Source organism: Cetorhinus maximus, chromosome 5, assembly GCF_964194155.1.
Source record: "Cetorhinus maximus chromosome 5, sCetMax3.hap1.1, whole genome shotgun sequence".
Lineage (NCBI taxonomy): Eukaryota > Metazoa > Chordata > Chondrichthyes > Lamniformes > Cetorhinidae > Cetorhinus > Cetorhinus maximus.
The window spans coordinates 68582909-68604646 of NC_135883.1; the positions used below are offsets into that span (position 1 = coordinate 68582909).

A 21738-nucleotide genomic window follows, 5' to 3' on the forward strand; every position below is an offset into this window, starting at 1 on the left:
TAATTCTTGTGTTCTGGACATCACTGGCAAGGTTGGCATTTATTGCTCATCTGTAGTTGCCTTGAGAAGTTGGCAGTGCATCGTCTTGAACCACTGGTAGCAGTTTTGATATAACTGAGGAACTTGTTAGGCCATTTCAGAAGGAAAGTTGACATGCTACTGGAGTCACAAAAAGACCAGATTGGGAAAGAACGTCAGATTTCCTTCCTTTAAGGACATTAGTGAAAGGTTGGGTTTTTGTGCCTATCTGACAGCTTCACGGTCACTTTTACTGATACTGCTTTTTACTTGAGGATTTTTAAAGAATTGTATTCAAAACTCTCAAACTATCCTGCTGGAATGGAACCCACATTCTCTGGATTAATCCAGTTACATAAACCATTAGACAAGCATACCCTGAAGATTGAGGTGAAGGTGACATTGGAGTAATTTTCCCAAGCAGGCGATGTCCCGGGGAAACCCACTTCCTCTGGGTCTGGCATTAGCTACGGACATTGCATAGACATTTAATTGTAACAAGCAGGAGTTTCCTGTTTGCATTCCAAAGCTGTTTATGCCTCCTGAGAGTTGATTTGTGGATTCATACAGCAGAAGGGATATAATCTGCAGGTTCCATGTTTGCCAAAGTAATACCTTAGGTTTAAATATTAGATCCAAACACAGTTCAACAATCTTACCTGCCCAGTGTACAACATTGGCTGACAAGATAGGATCCTATCATGAATCGGAATCGTGCTGCTGATCACTGTGCCACCTGCTCTCAGTAATCCACCAAGGAAGAGGACTTTATTAAATCAAAGCAGTAGTGGAGTATTGGACAGTCTGCTGACACACTGCACATATAGGAACAAAGGAACAGAGTAGACGATTTAGCCCTTCAACCCTGTTCCATCATTCAGATAATGGCTGATCTGCAACCTACCTCCATATATTTCCCCAAATCCCTGAATACCTCTAACAAAAATCTATCAATCTGAGATTTAAAATGTTTAAATGTAAAAAGCCCCCAGGTTCTGATGGATTTCATCCTAGGGTCTTAAAAGAAGTGGCTAGTGAGATCGTTGATGCGTTGGTTTTAATTTTCCAAAATTCGCTAGATTTGGGGAAGGTTCCATTAATTTGGAAAATAGCTGTTTAAAAAGGGAGGGAGACAGAAAGCAGGCAACTATAGGCCATTAGCTTAACATGTGTAATAGGGAAGATGTTAGAAGCTATTATTAAAGACTTTATATCAGGACACTTAGACAAATTCAAGGTAATCATGGTAATTCAAGGTAATCAGCCAAGGCTTTGTGAAAGGGAAATCATGTTTAACCAATTTATTGGAGTTCTTTGAAGAAGTAACAGGTGCTGTGGATAAAGGGGAACCGGTGGATGTGCTGTACTTAGATTTTCAGAATGCATTTGATAAGGTCCTCATCAAAGGCTGTTGCGGAAAATAGAATATTAGCATGGATAGAAGATTGGCTAGCTAACAAGAAACAGAGAGTAGGCACAAATGGTTCACTTTCTGGTTGGTAGGATGTGACGAGTGATGTGCCACAGGAATCGGTGCTGGGGCCTCAACTCTTCACAATTTATGTAAATGATTTGGATGAAGGGACCAATGGTATGGTTGCTAAATTTGTTGATAACACAAAGGCAGGTAGAAAAGTAGATTGTGAAGAGGATGTAAAGGGGCTACAAAAGGATATGGATAGGTTGGGTGTGTGGGCAAAGGTCTGGCAAATATGGAGTATAATGTAGGAAAATGTGAGGTTGTCCATTTTGGCAGGACAAATGAAAAAAGAGGCATATTATTTCAACAGTGAGAGATTGCAGAGCTCTGAGATGCAGAGGGATCTGGGTGTCTTAGTGCATGAATTGCAAAAGGTTAGTATGCAGCAAGTAATCAGAAAAGCTAATAGAATTGTTTATTGCAAGGGGAATTGAATACAAGAGTAGGGAGATTATGCTTCAGTTATACAGGGCATTGGTGAGATCACATCCCAAGTACTGTATAGTATTGGTCTCCTTATTTAAGGAAAGATTTAAATGCATTAGAAACAGTTCAGAGAAGGTTTACTAGATTAATACCTTGAATGGGCGGATTATCTTATCAGGAAAGGCTGGACAGGCTAGACTTGTATGCACTGGAGTTTGGAAGAGTAAGAGGCGACTTGATTGAAACATATAAGATCCTGAGGGGACTTGACAGGGTGAATGCGGAAGAGATATTTCCTCTTGTGGGAGAATCTAGGACCCGGGGCCATTGTTTCAGAATAAGGAGTCGCCCATTTAGGACAGAGATGAGAAAATTATTTTTTCTCTCAGAGGGTTGTGAGACTTTGGAATTCTTTTCCTCAAAAGGCGGTTGGGGCAGAGTCCTTGAATATCTTTAAGGCAGACGTAGATAGATTCTTGATAAGCAAGGCGGTGAAAGGTTATCAGGAATATGAGGTGAAAATCAGATCAGCCATGATCTTATTGAATGGCAGAGCAGACTCGAGGGGCCAAGTGGCCTACTCCTGCTCCTAATCCATGTGTTCGTATGTAAACCTAAGCTGCAGTCCCTCCAAGGACAATATATCCTTCCTAAGATACAGTGCTCAGAGATGTTCACAGTACTCCAAGTGTGGTCTAACCAGGGTGTGTACAGCTGGAGCATGAGTTATTCTCTTTTGTATTTTATTTCTCTAGGTATAAAAAGGTTTGTAGTCCATTAGTAGTTTGATTATTTTCTGCACTTGTTCATGATATTTTAATGATCTACCTACCTGGACCCTCAAGTCTTTTTGGACCTCCATTGTTTCTAACTCCTCACCATTTAGAAAACACTCTGTTCATCTGTCATGTCCTATCCTTTACAAATCCATGCTGACTCTCTTTGATCACCTGAAAATGTTAGGCTAATTGGTCTAGGTTTTCCTCTCTTTCTTATATAGCTGAGAGATATGCACAATTTCCCAATCTAAAGGAATGCTTCCCAAATCAAGAAAATTTTGGAAGATTATGGTTGCAATGTTCTCACTCACTCCATTAAAATTCTGCGATGGAAACCATCTGGTCCTGGATAATTACTGTTATCTTGTTTATGTTAATTTTAGTGAAACCCTGCCCATGTTTCAGTATTAGTTTCCCTGGGATTTCTGGCAAGCTGAACTCTTCCTCTACTCTAAATACTGATGCAAAGTAATTATTCAACATGCCTACCATTTCCTTATTTTCATTAAAAATATCACCATTATCAATTTTCAAGGAGGCCATATTGCTCCTGACTACCCTATTTCTCCTAATATAACTGAGAAAATGGTTTTAAAAAAAAAGGCTGACACACTACACACTGTGCAAGGCTGACGTACTACATACTCACAAGGAGAGAAACCAAGGTTGCAGAAGGAAATTGGGGTCGCTGAGATCAGGTGAGAGAGAGGATGGGGTTACAAAGAGAGAGAGTGTGAGAAAGAGGCTGGGGTAGAAGAAAGAGAGAGCATGCGGTCACAGAGAGAGAAGCTGAGGTCAGAAAGACAGAAAGATTGGGATGTCACAGAGAGAGAATAATTAGGCTGAGTGAGGGAAGAGGCCATGAGGTAAAGGAAATGCACTTTGGTTTTTGTAGTGAGAATGAAATATAGTGCAGATAAAACCCAATCAGCATAGCAGCAGTTTCACAGTTGGGGTTTGGAGGAGTAAGTGCTAGTCATATTCTCAAACTCCAGACCCAAGGAAACTCTGATTATGCAGTGTCTGATACTGCAATGATTGTGTTTTCTATGTCCAGGACCATTTCACCTCATCCGATGAATATGAGGATCTTGAAATACTGTACGGGGCCATCACCAGCCATGAACGGACACTGGTCATCTGTCACGAGGGAGACCCATTATGGCGCCAGTCCATCCTGTCAAACGCAGAGGCTCTACTCGCACTCAGGCATGTGGTCGATGATGGAGCTGATGAATACAAGATAATTATGCTTCATCGACGCTATCTCAGCTTTAAAGTGGTGAAGGTAGTCATCGTCAACATACTTCTCATGCACACGTACCAAACAGGCCAGGGTTCTTTTCTGTGGAAAAGGGGATGCTTTTCACCCTAGCTCAATGGTAGTACACTTGCCTCTGTGTAATAAGGTTTAAGACCCACTCCAGAGACTGAGCTCATAACACAGACTGCACGGAATGAGTGCTGCACTTTCGGAGGTACCATCTTTCAGATGAACTGTTAAACTGAGGTCCCCTCTACCTTGTCAGGTGGATGTAAAAGATTCCACAGCACAATTTTGAAGAAGGACAGGAGAGATTTGCTGGCCAATATTTATCCTTCAAACAACATCACCAAAACAGATTACCTGGTCGTTATCTCATTGTTATTTGTGGGACCTTGCTGTGTGCTAATCGGTTGTCGCATTTCCCACATTCCAATAGTGACTACACTTCAAAATATGTCATTAGCTGTAAAACACTTTGAGATGAGTTAAGGTTGTGAAAGGCATGATAGAAATACATCGCTTTTTTATAGGTCTTTAAAATTATGAAGGTTAGATATAGAGAAGACGTTTCCACTTGTGGAGGGACCAAAACTGGGGGCCATAAATAAGATCCAACTGGTCTACATTGGTATTTATGTTCCACACAAGCCTCTTCCCACCTTTCTTCATCTAACCCTCTCAAAATAAACTTCTGTTTCTTTCTCCTTCATGTGCTTATCTAACTATTACTTAAATGCATCTGTACTATTTGCCTCAACAATTCCTGTAGTGGTGACTTCCACATTCTCTGAGTAAAGAAGTTTCTCCTGAACTTCCTATTGGATTTATTACTTATCTTTTATTATCTTAGATTTATGGCGTACCTTGCTTCCTAGTTGAGGGCCCTACTTATAATATTTGTTTTATTAATATTCATAGTGCTGTACCAATATTGTACATTAAGAGGATTTTTCCTTTTCTCGCAATAGGTCAATAAAGAATGTGTGAAGGGGCTGTGGGCAGGACAGCAACTGGAGCTGGTATTCCTCCAGAATCGCAACCCGGAGCGAGGCAGCATACAGAATGCCAAGCAGGCCTTGAGAAATATGATCAATTCCTCATGTGACCAGCCAATTGGCTACCCGATTTACGTCTCGCCTCTTACCACATCCTACGCTGGATCACACAAGCAGCTCAAGAATATCTGGGGAGGTCCAATCAGTTTGGAGAATCTCAATCTGTGGTTCACTTCCAGGTGGCAAAAGTAAATATTAGTTTACACTGGTTCTCGATCCCTCAACTCCACCAATTTAAGATTCTGATCCATGAGTTCAGTTTGCTCCATGGTCTTGCCCCTCCATACCTCTGTAACCTCCTGCAACTGCATCCTGAAGGCTCAAAACATTTTCCTTTTTTGTGGTTTTTCATTTAACCCTTTATTCACAGGTTTCCTGGCATATAAGCTTCTGGTAGGGATCAGACTCTCTACCCTGTGCTCATTGGTCCTTCAGCTCCCACAGGAGATGTTGCAAACTTCATGGTGATGGCTGAGGCAGTGTTGTAGGCCCAAAACTGCTCCAGCCACTGTTTTCATGCAGGATCCACAATGTCAGATACCGAACACCGTCAGCTTCATCTTAGTCTTCCTGCAGAAGGAACAAATGTTTTTGGCCTGATGGCTGATATCGATTTTCTTCACTATTTTGTAGAGTGAGGCTCTATCACAGGTCCCATATTTCCCCACAGTCCCCACCTTCTTGATGCACTCTGCCATCTTCCTGGTCAGCGTTTTGTGGTGTTAATAGAAAAGCAGTATACTATTTAAATGGAGAGAGATTGCAGAACTCTGTGGTACAGAGGGATGTGGGTGTCCTGGTACATGAATCACCAAAAGTTAGTATGCAGGCACAGCAAACAATTAGGAAGGCAAATGGAATGTTGTTGTTTTTTGCAAGGGGAATGTAATATAAAAGTAGACAAGTATTGCTGCAGTTGTACAGGCTGTTGGTGAGACCTTGTCTGGTCTCCTTACTTAAGAAAGGTGTTATGACCCTAGCTGATGTTACTTCTGGACAAGTCAGATCCCAGGGTGGAACCTGGCTAGATAGATCCTAACTTTTATTCTTTGTTCAGAAGCGTGGAAAGTGGCTACTGAACAGAGTCACAGGGTGGAATCGTCCCAGATTTGCAGTAAATGTGGAAGTGGGCGGATAAAACGTTTTACAGGTTTTCATGCTGTATCGTCCTAAACCCACCGCATTGGCTCCAATTTGCCTGCCACTCTGTTGCCTCGCAGTTTCATCACGTGAGGCGCCAGGCACCATATTTAAAGTACAGCCGCGCTTAGTGCTTCCAGCCCAGGACTGCAGCAAAGAAGACATGACCCTGAAAGGCAAGAAGACTGCAGCCCTCGAGCGTCCTTTGGATGCCGTGGAGGCTGTTGTGATGCCCTCTGTCCCCTCTCTGGCTGGAGGAAGGGTAGCCACATTTCCACTCTGGCTTGGGAGGCAATGGCAGTGGTGATCAGTGCCAATGCTGCACAGAAGAGATTGGCCATCCAGTGCAGATAGAGGATGAATGATCTCATCCGTGCAGCCAGGGTATGGCAACCATCTCAGCACTCTAAACTCACACACTCAAGCCCATCACACATTCACTGGCATCTCACTCACTGTCAGCTCAAGGGATATCACCACCCATTCTCTCTCACATATCCTCACATGTCCATCTGACCTCATCTCCTCTGGAGACTGCCTCCTCGGGCATCACCAGCTTGAGGCCACTTGCACAGATCGATATGTGCTCCCAACACACACGCTGGGAATCCCTCCTTCCCCAGTACAGCCTTCGTCCTACAACTTCTTCCCTTGCCTGAGGCCACTTCTCCCCCTTCACCAAGCAAGCCCTTGCCCTGCAGCCATTGAAAAGCCACCCACATATGGCTGATCTGGTAGGTAGAGACCTGCCATGAGCCTCCCTAAAAGTGATGTGGTGCTGTCTGTGAAACCTGGCGCTGATGACTGCGAGTGCTGACCAAAACAAGGTAGGCAAACAAACCTTGAAGTCCCAAGCAAAGTGCAGCCCGCCAAGTGCACATCGTTTATGTGCTGTTGTGAAACATGTCGGCATGTTTTCCCGCCGACATGGATGGATGATCTAGCGGAATGGGTGACGATTCTGGCAGGCAGGCCTAATAATGATATGCTGATGTATTACAATGAGGTTCCTGACGTCCGATGGCGGAGCACGCGGCCTGCCATCGGCAGGCTGAGCAGACGATCGCGAACTGATTTCACACCGTCGTGAAACTGATTGCGCCATATTGTCTGCTCACACCACCGAACATACCCAACGCTGGCGGGCACGGAAAATCCGACCACAGAGTTTGCTGATGAACTTTTAACAAAAGAATAAAACATTTATTAAACAAGAATAAGTGAACTATATTACACTGCTCTTTCACCAACATACCTTAACTGAATTATTTTAAAATTCGTTCATGGGATGTGGGCGTCGCTGGCTGGGACACCATTTATTACCCATCCCTGATTGCCCTTGTTCAGAGGGCATTTAAGAGTCAACTACAGGTATAAACAGATATATACAATTCATAAGGATAACAGAAGTTACAAAATCTACCTTGTACTCTAATGTTCACAAATATATAGTCCATGTAAACCATTAGGTGACTTGTGGTCAGACACACCCCCACACTCTGAAACCAAGTGACAGATGCTACCCAAAGCAGATGCCATGGATTTCTCAACAACTCCCTCCAGATGCTTGTCACACCGTGAGCCAACTGGTCTCACTGAACTCTGTCTTTCTCCTGAAGATTTCCAATCTCAACGCTCAAAGTAATCACTTTGCATCTTCTCCCAAACGACACTTTCACTTGGATGTCTTCAACAAGGATCCACTTCCAAGGGGTTTAACTCTCCTTCTGATGTTCTACACCCCTGGATCTTTACGTGCATTCAGGCTTCACTCCCCAACACACACTCTCAGGTATTCGGCTGTGCCAAGCAGGACACCACTGCTCCACCTTTGGCTGCCTCCTCTGGCCTCTCACAAGCCCATTTTGCCTTGATTCTGCTCCCCGCAGCTTTGTCTTTTAACTTGGAGCCTTTTCACTCTGCTTCTTACTGTCGATTCCATTCAACTGGACCAGTTCGGATTCCTATTCTTTTCCCTTAACTTCACTGTCTTCCTGGGACCATCTTCTGCCCAACTACCTGGTTTTTGGGACTTTTTTCTTTTCTTTGGGACCTGCTCCCTGCAGCTCCCTTCCTGCCTGCAGTTTCTGTGGAATGTTCCTACCAACTGAAATCAAACTGCTTTTCTGTTTCTCCCTGTGTCACTGTGTGGGCCCTCTGTCACTAGGCAACAGCACAGTTTTTCTCTCCTTTGTTTTAAATCCCTACACTATTCACCCCTTGATAACCCATCTCTTTTCATCAAAAGTCATAAAACCTCATTAAAATACAAACATACCCACAGACTTGAAGGCAATGTTCTGAAGTGAAACAAAAACCCAAATTTTCCCTTTCTTAACACACATACAAAATATAAATTAAACTTAAACTTAAAAGCTAAAACTTAGGAATAAGCTATAGCTTGAAGTTTAACACCCAACAATACAAATATAACTTACTTAAAACTAACTCTAGTTCCTAACAAAGGATATAGTTGCATTAGAAGCAATTTAGAGAAGGTTCAGTGGACTGATTCTTGGAATGAAAGGGTTCTCTTATGAGGAAAAGTTGAACAGGTTGGGCCTGTATCCATTGGAGTTTAGAAGAATGAGAGGTGGTCTTATTGAAACATACGAGATCCTGAGGGGACTCAATAAGGTGGATTCCAGGAGGACGTTTCCCCTTCTGGGAGAGGCTAGAACCAGGGTACACAATTTAATAATAAGAGGTCTCCCATTTAATATGGAAATGAGAAATTTTTTCTCTGTGGGTCATTAGTCTGTGGGATCCTCTTTCCCAATAAGCAGTGGAGGCTGGATCATTAAATATTTTTAAGGCTGAGTTAGATAAATCCTGTATTCTGAAGGGAGTCAAAGGTTATAGGAGGTAGACAGGAAAGTAGAGTGGAGGCCATAATCAAATCAGCCATGATCTTATTAAAGGGCGGTGCAGGTTTGAGGGGCTAAATGGGCTACTGCTGCTCCTAATTCATATGTACATATGTTCATATGTCACTATGAACATTATAGGTCAGTGATCAGAGTAATGTTGGGACATTAGAGGTGTCACAGGGAAACATAACTGGCAAAGAGTAAACACTATCTGTGGACATTTTAAGATGAGAATCTCCACATGATTTTTGAATAGCATGCATGTCCCACATACTGTTTACGTTAAACAAACTAGTAAACATACAATACATTGCCTACAGTTCTTGGAGACTTGCTGTATGGGTGAAGAGTTAAAGATAAAAGTGAAAGGGTAAAAGTTGAATGTCGCAGATGTAGATTGAAATTAAAAAGTTAATGAAAAGGCCAATTTGCACTTTAAATTATGTAGATCTTTCGCATCCTTTTAGGTTTAACAAAGTTTTTTTTTAACGTCTGCAATCTTATGTATTTAGAGTTGCAAAAGTTGAGAATATGCAGGAAGTGTAGAGGCATAGAGGCAGGGGCTAAGGCTAGAGTAATGTCAACATTAAATTGCTCAAAAATAGAGGAGTGATCACACTGCCATCTATTGTATGGAGGCCAGGCAGCCCACTGATAACAGAGGGGAACAGAAGTGGTAACGGGACGAGGTTACTCCAACTTTGTCACAATTACAGGATGTTGCAGTTTGGGGACAGGAAGTGTGCGCACAAGTCAGATTTTTAATAAAATACTGAGGTCCAAAATGAATACCTTGTATCTATCTTTACTAGAGAAGAGGATGATACAAATGTAGCAGTAAAGCAGGAGGCAATAGTGATAGGAGGCAATTGGATAGGATAAAAATAGATAAAGAGGAGTTACTTAAAAAGCTCATGGTCCTCAAAGTGGGTAAGTCACCTGGTCCAACTAGGATGTTTCCTAGGTTACCAAAAGAAGTATGGGTGGAAACTGGAGGCTCTGGCCAAAATCTTCAATCCTCCTTGGTTGTGGGGTGGTGCCCAAGGAGAGGTGAATTGCAAAATGTTACACTCCTGTTCAAAAAAGGGGAAAGGGCTAGACAAGCCACTCAGCTTAACAATAATCCAAGATAAGAAGAATTGGCATTTGGAAAAGTGTGAGTTAATAAATGAAAGTCAGCTTGGTTTTGTTAAAGGCAAATGATGTTTGACTAACTTGATCCAATTCTTTGACAAAGTAACATAAGGGGTGGATAAGGCTTGTGCAGTTGATATGTCTATGGACCTTCTCATCAAAGCTACAAATGGCATCCTGTTTGAAGGTAACAAAGGTAAACTACCCCTCCTCATTGTTTGTGACCCGTCATCCACCCGATGCACATGGCAGGGCCAGCGCAGATGTCGTTGGCTTAGCAATGAGTGTATGCTGATGGAATTAGTATGTTCCAGGACCTCTAAGTTGGTGACCTTGTCCTGCCAGGAGATGTTGAGGATAAGTCTGGGACAGCGAAGGTGGAAACTGGTGGTGCCAATCAAGCGGGCTGCTTTGTCGTGGATGGTGTTGAGCTTCTTGAGTGTTGTTGGATTTGCACTCATCCAGGCAAGTGGAGAGTATTCCATCACACTCCTGACTTGTGCCTTGTAGATGATGGACAGGCTTTGGGGAGTCAGGATGTGAGTTATTTGCTGCAGATTTTCTAGCCTCTGACCTGCTCTCTTGTAACCACCGTATTTGTGACTAGTCCATTTCAGTTTCTGGTCAATGGTAAGACCCCAGGATGTTGATTGGGGGCATTCAGCAATGGTAATGCCATTGAATGTCAGGTGGAGATGGTTGGTTTCCCTCTTGTTGTAGATGGTCATTTTTTGGCATTTGCATGACACAAATGTTACTTTACACTTATCAGCCCAAGCCTGAATGTTGTCTAGGTCTCTCTGCAAATGGACACAGAAGGCTTCAGTATCTATAAAGTTGCAAATGGCACTGAACATTATGCAATCATCAGTGGACATCCCCAATTCTGACCTTATGATGGAAGGAAGGTCATTGATGAAGCAACTAAGTTGGTTGGGCCTAGGACACTACCCTGAGGAATTCCTGCAATGATGTCCTGGGACTGAGATGATTACCCCATAGCCATTTTCTTTTTTGCTAGGTATGACTCAACCAGTGGAGAGATTTCCCCCTGATTCCCATTGATTCCAGTTTTTCTCAGGTTCATTGATGCCACACTTTGTCAAATGCTGCCTTGGTGTCGAGGGCAGTCACTCTCACCTCACCTCTGGAGTTCAGCTCTTTTGTCCATGTTTGGACCAAGGCTGTAATGAGGTCAGGACCTGAGAGGCCTTAGTGGAACCCAAATTGAGCATCAGTGAGCCGGGTATTGCTGAGTAAGTGCTGCTTGATGGCACTGATGACAACCCCTTCCATCGTTTTGCTGATGATCTGATTGGGGACTGATGTAGACTGAGGGGTGGTAATTGGTCGGTTTGGATTGGTCCTCCTTTCTGTGTACAGGACATAGCTGGGCAGTTTTTACACATTGCTGGGTAGATGCCAGTGTTGTAGCTGTACTGGAATGGCTTGGCTAAGTGCGCATCTAATTCTGGAGCACAAACCTTCAGCACCATATTCTATATTCAGGGCTATATTCTGGAACAACGAGGAGCAGGGAAGAAGGGCCCTAGAGTGATTGATATTATTTGATATTAAGTATCTTCCAAAAGATTTATTTTAATTTAAAGGGATAAGTCATGGCAGGAGAGCTCAAAGATGTGGTGTGCTCCTCCTGCTCTATGTGGGAAGCCGGGAATATTTCCAGTGCCCGGGGCCAACATGTGTGCGGGAAGTGTCTCCAGCTGCAGCTCCTGGAAGCCCGGGTTTCGGAGCTGGAACGATGGTTGGGGACACTGAGGAACATCCGCAAGGCGGAGTGTATCATGGATAGCATGTATACAGAGGTGGTCACACTGCAGGCTAAGAGTCCACAGGCAGGAAGGCAATGGGTGACCACCAGGCACACCAAGAGGACTAGGCAGGTAGTGCAGGAATCTCCTGTGGCTATTCCCCTGCAAAACAGATATACTGCTTTGGATACTGTTGAGGGGAATGGCCTCTCAGGGGAAAGCAGCAACATCCAAATTCATTGTACCACAATTGGCTCTGCTGCACAGGGGAGGGGTAAAAAGTGTGGGAATGCAATAGTTATAGGGGATTCAATTGTAAGGGGAATAGATAGGCATTTCTGCGGCCACAAACGAGACTCCAGGATGGTATGTTGCCTCCCTGGTTGAGTCAAGGATGTCTCAGAGCGGCTACAGGACATTCTGAAGGGGGAGGGTGAACAGCCAGTGGTTGTGGTACACAATGGTACAAACAACATAGGTAAAACAAGGGCTGTGGTCCGAAAAGCAGAATATAGGGAGTTAGGAAGTAAGTTGAAAAGTAGGACCTCAAAGGTAGTGATCTCAGGATTACTACCAGTGCCACGTGCTAGTCAGAGTAGAAATAGGATATATCGGATGAATACGTGACTGAGGAGATGGTGTGAGGGGGAGGGTTTCAGATTCCTGGGACATTGGGACCGGTTCTGGGGAAGGTGGGACCAGTACAAACTGGATGGGTTACACCTGGACAAGACCGGGACTGATGTCCTAGGGGGAATATTTGCTAGAGTGGTTGGGGAGGGTTTAAACTAAAATGGCAGGGGGATTGGAACCTATGCAAGGAGTCAGAGGAGGGGGAATCAAGGACAAGAACAAAAGACAGAAAGGGGAATAAGAAAAGTGATGGGTAGAAAAATCAAGGGCAAGAACCAAACAGGGCCTCGGTGAAAAACAATGGGAATAGGACAAGTAATGTTAAAAAGACAAGCCTTAAGGCTTTGTGCCTTAACGCGAGGAGCATTCGCAATAGAGTGGATGAATTAACCGCGCAAATAGATGTAAACATGTATGATATAGTCGGGATTACGGTGATATGGCTGCAGGGTGACCAGGGATGGGAACTGAACATCCAGGGGTATTCAGCATTTAGGAAAGACAGACAAAATGGAAAAGACGGTGGAGTTGCATTGCTGGTTAAAGAGGAAATTAACGCAACAGTGAGGAAAGATATTAGCTCCAACGATGTAGAATCTGTATGGATAGAGCTGAGAAACACTAAAGGACAAAAAATGTTAGTGGGGGTTGTATATAAACCCCCAAACTGTAGTGGTTATGTTGGGAATGGCATTAAACAGGAAATTAGAGACACATGCAATAAAGGAACATCTGTAATTATGGGTGTCTTTAATCTGCATATAGATTGGTCAAATCAAATTAGTAACAAAACTATAGAGGAGGAATTTCTGGAGTGTATACAGATGGGTTTCTGGATCAATGCGTTGAGGAATCAACTAGAGAACAGGCCATCCTAGAATGGGTATTGTGTAATGAGAAAGGAATAATTGGCAACCTAGTTGTGCGAGGCCCCTTGGGGATGAGCGACCATAATACGATAGAATTCTTCATCAAGATGGAGAGTGACGTAGTTGATTCTAAAACTAGGGACCTGAATCTTAATAAAGGAAACTACAATGATATGGGGCGCGAGTTGGCTATGATGGATTGGGAAACGTTACTTAAAGGGATGACGGTGGATAGGCAATGGCAAACATTCAAAGAGCACATGGATGAACTACAACAATTGCTTATTCCTGTCTGGCACAAAAGTAAAACAGGAAAGGTGGCTAAACAATAGCTTACAAGGGAAATTAGAGATAGTATTAGATGCAAGGAAGAGGCATACAAATTGGCCAGAAAAAAACAACAGACCTGAGGACTGGGAGCAGTTTAGAATTCGGCAAAGGAGGACCAAGAGATTGATTAGGAAGGGGAAAATAGAGCACGAGAGTAAGCTTGCGGGGAACATAAAAAACTGACTGTAAAAGTTTCTATAGGTATGTGAAGAGAAAAAGATTGGTGAAGACAAATGTAGGTCCCTTACAGTCAGAAACAGGGGAATTTATAATGGGGATCAAAGAAATGCATGACCAACTAAATACATACTTTGGTTCTGTCTTCACAAAGGAGGACACAAATAACATACCAGAAATGTTGGGGAACACAGGGTTTAGTGAGATGGAGGAACTGAAAGAAATCAGTATTAGTAGGGAAATGGTGTTGGGGAAATTATGGGATTGAAGGCCGATAAATCCCCAGGGCCTGATAATCTACATCCCAGAGTACTTAAGGAAGTGGCCCTAGAAATAGTGGATGCGTTGGTGGTCATCTTCCGAGATTCTATAGACTCTGGAACTGTTCCTACAGATTGGAGGGTAGCTAATGTAATCCCACTATTTAAAAAGGGAGGTAGAGAAAAAGCAGGGAATTATAGACCAGTCAGCCTGACATCAGTAGTGGGGAAAATTATAAAAGATTTAATAGCTGAGCACTTGGAAAACGTGGCCAAATCGGACAGAGTCAGCATGGATTTATGAAAGGGAAATCATGCTTGACAAACCTACTGGAATTTTTCGAGGATGTAACTAGTAGGGTTAATGTGGGGAAGCCAATGGATGTGGTTTATTTGGACCTTCAGAAGGCTTTCGACAACGTCCCACATAAGAGATTAGCGTGTAAAATTAAAGCGCATGGGATTGGGGGTAGTGTATTGAGATGGATAGAAAACTGGTTGGCAGACAGGAAACAAAGAGTAGGAATAAACGGGTCTTTTTCCGAACGGCAGGCAGTGACTAGTGGGGTACCGCAGGGATCGGTGCTGGGACCCCAGCTATTCACAATGTATTTTAATGATTTAGATGAGGGAACTAAATGTAATATCTCCAAATTTGCAGATGACACAATGCTGGGTGGGAGGGTGAGCTGTGAGGAAGATGCAGAGATGCTTCAGTGTGATTTGGGCAAGCTAGTGAGTGGGCAAATGCATGGCAGATGCAGTATAATGTGGATAAATGTGAGGTTATCCACTGTGGTAGCAAAAACAGGAAGGCAGATTATTATCTGAATGGCTATAAATTGAGAGGGGAATGTGCAACGAGACCTAGGTGTCCTCGTACACCAGTCGCTGAAGGTAAGCATGCAGGTGCAGCAGGTGGTAAAGAAGGCAAATGGTATGTTGGCTTTCATAGCAAGAGGATTGGAGTACAGGAGCAGGGATGTCTTGCTGCAATTATACAGGGCCTTGGTGAGACCACACCTGGAATATTGTGTGCCATTTTGGTCTCCTTATCTGAGGAAGGATGTTCTTGCTATAGCGGGAGTGCAGCAAAGGTTTACCAGACTGATTCTTGGGATGGCAGGACTGACATATGAGGAGAGACTGAGTCAGTTAGGATTATATTCGCTGGAGTTCGGAAGAATGAGGGGTTTCTCATAGAAACCTATAAAATTCTAACAGGACTAGACAGGGTAGATGCAGGAAGGATGTTCCCGATGGTGGGAGAGTCCAGAACCAGAAGTCACAGTCTGAGGATACAGGGTAGACCATTTAGGACTGAGATGAGGAGAAATTTCTTCACCCAGAGAATGGTGAGCCTGTGGAATTCGCTACCACAGAAATTTAGTTGAGGCCAAAACATTGTATATTTTCAAGAAGGAGTTAGATATAGCTCTTGGTGTGAAAGGAATTAAAGGATATGGGGAGAAAGCGGGAGCAGGCTATTGAATTGGATGATCAGCCATGATTATAATGAATGGCGGAGCAGGCTCGAAGAGCCGAATGACCTACTCCTGCTCCTATTTTCTATGTTTCTATGCTTACTATATCAGAGAAGTGTGAAATACATTTTGGTAGGAAGAATGAGGAGAGGCAATATGAACTAAGTGGAACAATTTTAAAGGAGGTACAGGAACAGAGACACCTGGAAGTGTATGGACACAAATCTTTGAAGGTGGCAGGATGAGTTGAAAAGGTTGTTAGAAAAGCATTATTGGATCCTTAGCTTGATTAACAGAGGGATAGAGTACAGAAGCAAGGATGTTATGCTAAAAATTGCAAAAAACACACTGGTCAGGCTTCAGCTGGAGTATTGAGTCCAATTCTGGGCATTATGCTTGAAGGATGTCAAGGTCTTGGAATGGATGCAGAAGAGATTACTAGAGTGGTACCAGGGATGAGGTACTTCGGTCATGTGGAGAGACAGGAAAAGTTGGGGTTGTTCCCCTTACAGCAGAGAACATTTAGAGGAGATTTGATAATGATATTCAAAATCATGAATGGTTTAATAAAGTAAATAAAATGAAACTATTCCCAGTGTCAGAAGGGTCAGTAACCAGTGGACACTTTTAAGATGACTAGCAATGAAACCAGAGGTGACATGAGGAAACAATTTTTTACCCAGCTAGTTATTGCGATCTAGAATGCACTGCCTGAGAGAGTTTTGGATTCAGATTCAGTAGTGGCGTTCAAAGGAGAATTGGATAAATACTTGAAGTTAAAACATTTACAGGACTATGGGGAAAAAGTCAGGGAGCAGGACTAATTGGATAGCATTTTCAAAGCGCTGACACAGGCACAATGGGTCACGTGGCCTCCTTCTGTGTTGTATGATTCCATAATTGTTATTCTGTCTGATTACTAAACTTCATAAGCCGCACAAGAGAAAACATGTCACGCAAGTATTTATTTCAACCCTAATGTCCTAGAATCTCCTGAGTTCATAATAGAAGCTGGATACATTGAATGTTTTGCTTGTCTACAATAGATAGCACCATATGTTGACCATTAAAATAACCTCTGATTTTACTCATATTTAAATGTTCAGTTTATTTGTCATTTATTCTGTTCCCCTCATTACCTTTTCATCTTATTTATCGCATACAATATTATACTTCTGATGAGTATGAATTTCAAAGTTTTATGATCAGTGTATTTAACACCAAGCAGTGCCTTTCACTATGAGCTGTGTTAATTATGGAGAGGCCGGAATTGCTCAGATATAGCCAGATGTCCAGGTTTGACGTATGATGTTGGTGCCTTCACATCTTTAGATTGCGCAAGGGCTGCACCGGAGGCAACATTGACGATTCAGATTGTGGAGGAGCTTCCTCATCCAGCAGCAATAACCACACCGGGAACAGAACTCAAAGCATCAGCTCCAAGCAAACAAGGGCCTGGAGGCCACACACAGTAGCCTCACTAACTGCTCAACAAGCTAGAGGTATGTCATCAGCCAAGTAACAACACCAGGATTTTGCTGGATATAATTACTGCTTCTGTTGTTCCCCCTCCTTAAATCTGTCCACTTCTCTAACCTCCATCTCCTCTTTTAAGATGCTGCTTAAAATCTATCTCTTTGACCAAACTTTTGGTCATCTGTCTTGATATATCCTTATGTGACTTAGTATCGTATTTTTGTTTGATTTCCTGTGAAGAGCCTTGGAACATTTTAGTACATTAAAAATGTTACATATATGCAAGTTGTTGTTGTTAGCCAACATGTTAGATCTCAGTTTGAGTTTTGCCACTTACTAGTTTTCAATGCAACTATTCCGGTTTAGGAAGGATGTGAGGATCCTTGAGAGGAGATTTACCAGAATGGTTCCAGGGATGAGGAATTTTAGTTATGAGTAGATTTAAAAAACTGGGGTTCTTCTCCTTGGAGCAAAGGATATTAAGCGAAGGTTTGATAGAGGTATACAACATTTTGATAGGTTTAGGTAAGATAGACAAAGAAAGGCTGCTCCCATTAACCGATGTTACAAAGCAGTAGGGAACATAGATTTCTGGTTTTAGGCAAAAGATGCAGGGGGGCTGTGTGGAGGAAATTTTTTACACAGCGAATGGTAATGACCTGGAACTTACTGCCTTTGAAGGTGGTGGAAGTGGCTATCAATGGAAATTGGAAAGGAAATTGGTTGAGGACTTGAGGGAAATAAACTTCCTGGGCTATGGGGATAGAGCAGGGAAATGGGACTGACTGGATTACTCTACAGAGAGCTGGCATGGACTCAATGGGCTGAATAGCCTCCTTCCAAGCCATAATAACTCTATCTGCATCTCAGATTGCAAAGATATACCATAATGCCAGTAGTTCAGAGTGCGGAATAAGCAAGCATTGGAGGGAGACAAACAAGTAGAAGGAAGTTAGAGAGCAAGTGAAACAACAAGCGACTGAAATGTTGGAAAGCTGGAGAAAGGGAGTAAGGGAAAGAGATCTTGTGGAAGATTGGGTAAGGGAGAGGGATTCTGGGGAAAGATGTTAAGAGGAGGGATTGTGGGGAGAGGGGTAAAGGGGGAGGGATGCTGGGGAGAGAGGCAAAGAGGGTCAGATTCTGGGGGAGAGGGGGTAAAAAGGAAGGATTCTGTGGAGGTGTAGGTGGGGATTGTAAAATTTGAAGGAAAATGACATTGAAATAATTTTAAAGGAGAGGACACAGCAAATTGGGGAATTAATATTTTAAAAACAATAATTTCTCAGAAAGAAATATTTTCGAGCCAGAATATTTCTGGAGAACCGTTTTAAAGATTGACAGTCTTTTGGGAGCTGCTGTCTGTGTGCATTAGTCTCTCTGCATGTGATGGAATCTGTAGCAGGAGAGTAAAGCACTGCATATGTTATGAGGTTTTGAGAAGGTTATTGATTGATGTACATGGCTAGGCAGCTGATCGAATGAGACAGAAAGCAGCTACACTTCATAATTTGAAATGCTAAACCTCCCAAACCCAATTGTTTAATGTTCTACTTTTGCTTGGAACAATAGTTTTAGAGCATAGAAAGCTGGGTAAAGCATTGACCAATGTGTAGTTTACTTGTTTATTCTTCTGCTTGCAAGGACCAACAAACCTTGCCTAAAGCAAACCGGGGTTGTGGACTTTTGCAGGACATCTAGCAGTGCAGGTACTGCTGAAAGTTGCTCATACCACTTATCTACTAGTCCAATGTACCATTAATAAATTAGCAGAGGGGAAACTATATGTAGCCTGTACCTTTTTAAATGTCAGTGCACATTGAGTCCCAGTGTGAGAGTAGCATCAAAGTGTACTTTCTAGAATCCAGTCACCCATGTACTTCTCCTATGTGGTGGCTGTGCCTTCAGCTGCCTTGGCTCTATGCTCTGAAATTTTCTTCTGAAACCTTGGCTCCTTTCTACCTCACTCTTTCTACATCTTAAAGGTGTTAAGATGCTGCTTAAAACCAACCTCTTTGACCAAGCTTTTGGTCATCCTTATATAATTTGGTATCAAATTGTGTCTGGTTTACAATGCAATGAAGCACCATAGGCTTTTTTACTATGTTAAAGACACTCTATAATTGCAAGTTGTTGTAGACTCTTTTGCTTATAGATGCCTTAAAAATGGAAATGAGTGCAAGGGCCTCATTTCACTATTGAGTACTGCTTCAGATGGTTCCCAGTGCACCTATGGAAAAAGTCCTGAACGGTTTAGCAGTTGATTGTCGGCCCATCAGGGTGCAGATCAGGCTCAGGCCTCTGTCCTGCTCAATTGCATTAAAAACGCAGAACTGAGTGATAAAACATATGAAATAAGAGCAGAAGTAGGCTATTCGTCCCCTGGAGCCTGCTCCTCCATTCAATAAGATCATGGCTGACCTGTTTCTATTTCGAGTTCTACATTTCCATCTACACCAATAACCTTTGATTCCCTTACCTAACAAGAATATATCTACCTCTGCCTTAAAAATATTCAATGACCCCGCTTCCACTGCCTTCTGAGGTAGAGAGTTCCAGAGTTGCACAAGAAAAAAATTCTCCTCATCTCTGTCCTATAAAGGCGAACTCTCATTTAAAACAGTGCCTCCTATTCCTGGATTCACCCACAAGAGGAAACATTCTTTCCACATCCACCTTATCAAGACCATTTAGAATCTTATATACTTCAATCAAGTCACCCCTCATTCTTCTAAACTCCAGTGGAAACAAGACCAGCCTGTCCAACCTTACTTCATAAAGCAACCCGCTCATTCCAGGCATCAATCTAGTAAACCTCCTCTGAAACGCCTCCAACGCATTTACATCCTTCCTTAAATAAGGAGACCAAAACTGCACACAGTATTTGAGATGCGGTCTCACCAATGCCCTGTGTAATTGAAGCATAACATCCTTACTTTTATGTTCAATTCCTCTCATAATAAGTATAGCATTCCATTAGCCTTCTTAATTACATGCTGTATCTGCATACTAACTTTTTGTGACTCATGCACGAGAACACCTAGATCCCTCTGCACCTCGGAATTCTGCAGCCGTTCTCCATTTAAGTATAACTCTGCTTTTTATTCTTCCTACCAAAGTGAACAACTTTACATTTTCCCACATTGTTCTCCATCTGCCAGGTTTATGCCCAGTCATTCAACTTATCTATATCTGCCTGTAAACTCTTTATGTTTTCTTCACAACATACTTTCCTACCTATCCTTGTGTTGTCTGCAAATTTAGCTACCATGCCTTCGCTCCCTTCATCTAAGTCATTGGTGTAAATTGTAAAGAGTTGAGGCCCCAGCACAGAATCCTGTGGGTCCCCACTAGTCACATCCTGCCAATCAGACAATGACCCATATATAAATACTCTCTGTTTTCTACCAGCCAGCCAAACCTCTATCCAGGCTAATATGTTACCCCTTCACCATGAGCTTTTATTTTCCGCAACAAACTTTGATGTGGTATGTTATCAAATGTCTTCTGGAAATCTAATACAGTACGTCTATAGGCTCCCTTTTATTCACAGTGCATGTTATGCCTTCAAAGAACTCTAATAAATTGGTTAAACATGATTTCCCTTTCACAAAACCATGCTGACTCTTTCCAATTACCTTGTGTTTTTCTAAGTGCCCAGCTATAACCTCTTTAGTGATCAACTCTAACACCTTCCCCATGACAGACGTCAAGTTAATTGTCCTATAGTTTCCTGTTTTCTGCCTCCCTCCCTTTTTGAATAGAGGGATTATATTTGCTACTTTCCAGTCTGATGGAACCTTTCCAGAATCTTTGGAATTCTGGAAAATTAACACCAACCCATCTATTACCTCATTAGCCACCTCTTTTAAGACTCTAGGATGAAGTGCATCTGGACCCGAAGACTTGTCAGCCCATAGCTCCTTCAGTTTGCTCAGTACCGCTTCCCTAGTGTTTGTAATTTTCACCAAGTTCCTCTCTCTGTTCCACCTCCTGATTTACAGCCATTACTGGAATGTTTTTTGTATTCTCTATAGTGAAGATAGAAGCAAAACATTTGTTCATTTCATCTGCCATTTCCTTATTATCTACTATTAACTCCCCTTCCTCACTCTCTAGAGGACCAACACTCACTTCACCTACTCTATTACTGTTTAAATACCTGTAGAAGTTCTTGCTATCCATTTTTACATTTCTAGCTAGCTTCCTCTCATACTCTAATTTCTTTCTCCTGATTAACCTTTTAGCCATCCTCTGCCATTCTTTATATTCTGACCAATTATTTGACCTGCCACTCCTCTTTCCGCAGTTATATGCTTTTTACTTAAATTTTATGCTTTCCCTAACTTCTGTAAAATGCAATCATGTTATGGTCACAGCTACCTAGGGGTGCCTTTACCTTGAGAGGTCATTAATTAACTCTGTCACATTACACAATACGAAGTCTAATATAACCTGCTCTCTAGTTAGTTCCAGAATATGCTGCTCTAAGAAACTATCTCGAAAGCATCCTATGAACTCCTCATCCAGGCTACTTCTGCCAATCTGATTTTTCCAGTTTAAATGTAGAT

The 21738-nt window shown here is 42.5% G+C and overlaps 1 protein-coding gene across 1 annotated transcript in view; it reads left to right on the forward strand.

Moving 5' to 3' along the window:
• LOC144680701 (pecanex-like protein 2) overlaps positions 1-21738 on the forward strand; it is a 211603-nt gene that overhangs the window by 163182 nt on the left and 26683 nt on the right. Inside the window, exons 30-32 of the mRNA XM_078541957.1 lie at positions 3761-3991; positions 4939-5213; positions 17027-17196. Coding sequence (XP_078398083.1) covers positions 3761-3991; positions 4939-5213; positions 17027-17196 — 676 coding nt within the window. The remainder of the gene's footprint in view (positions 1-3760; positions 3992-4938; positions 5214-17026; positions 17197-21738) is intronic.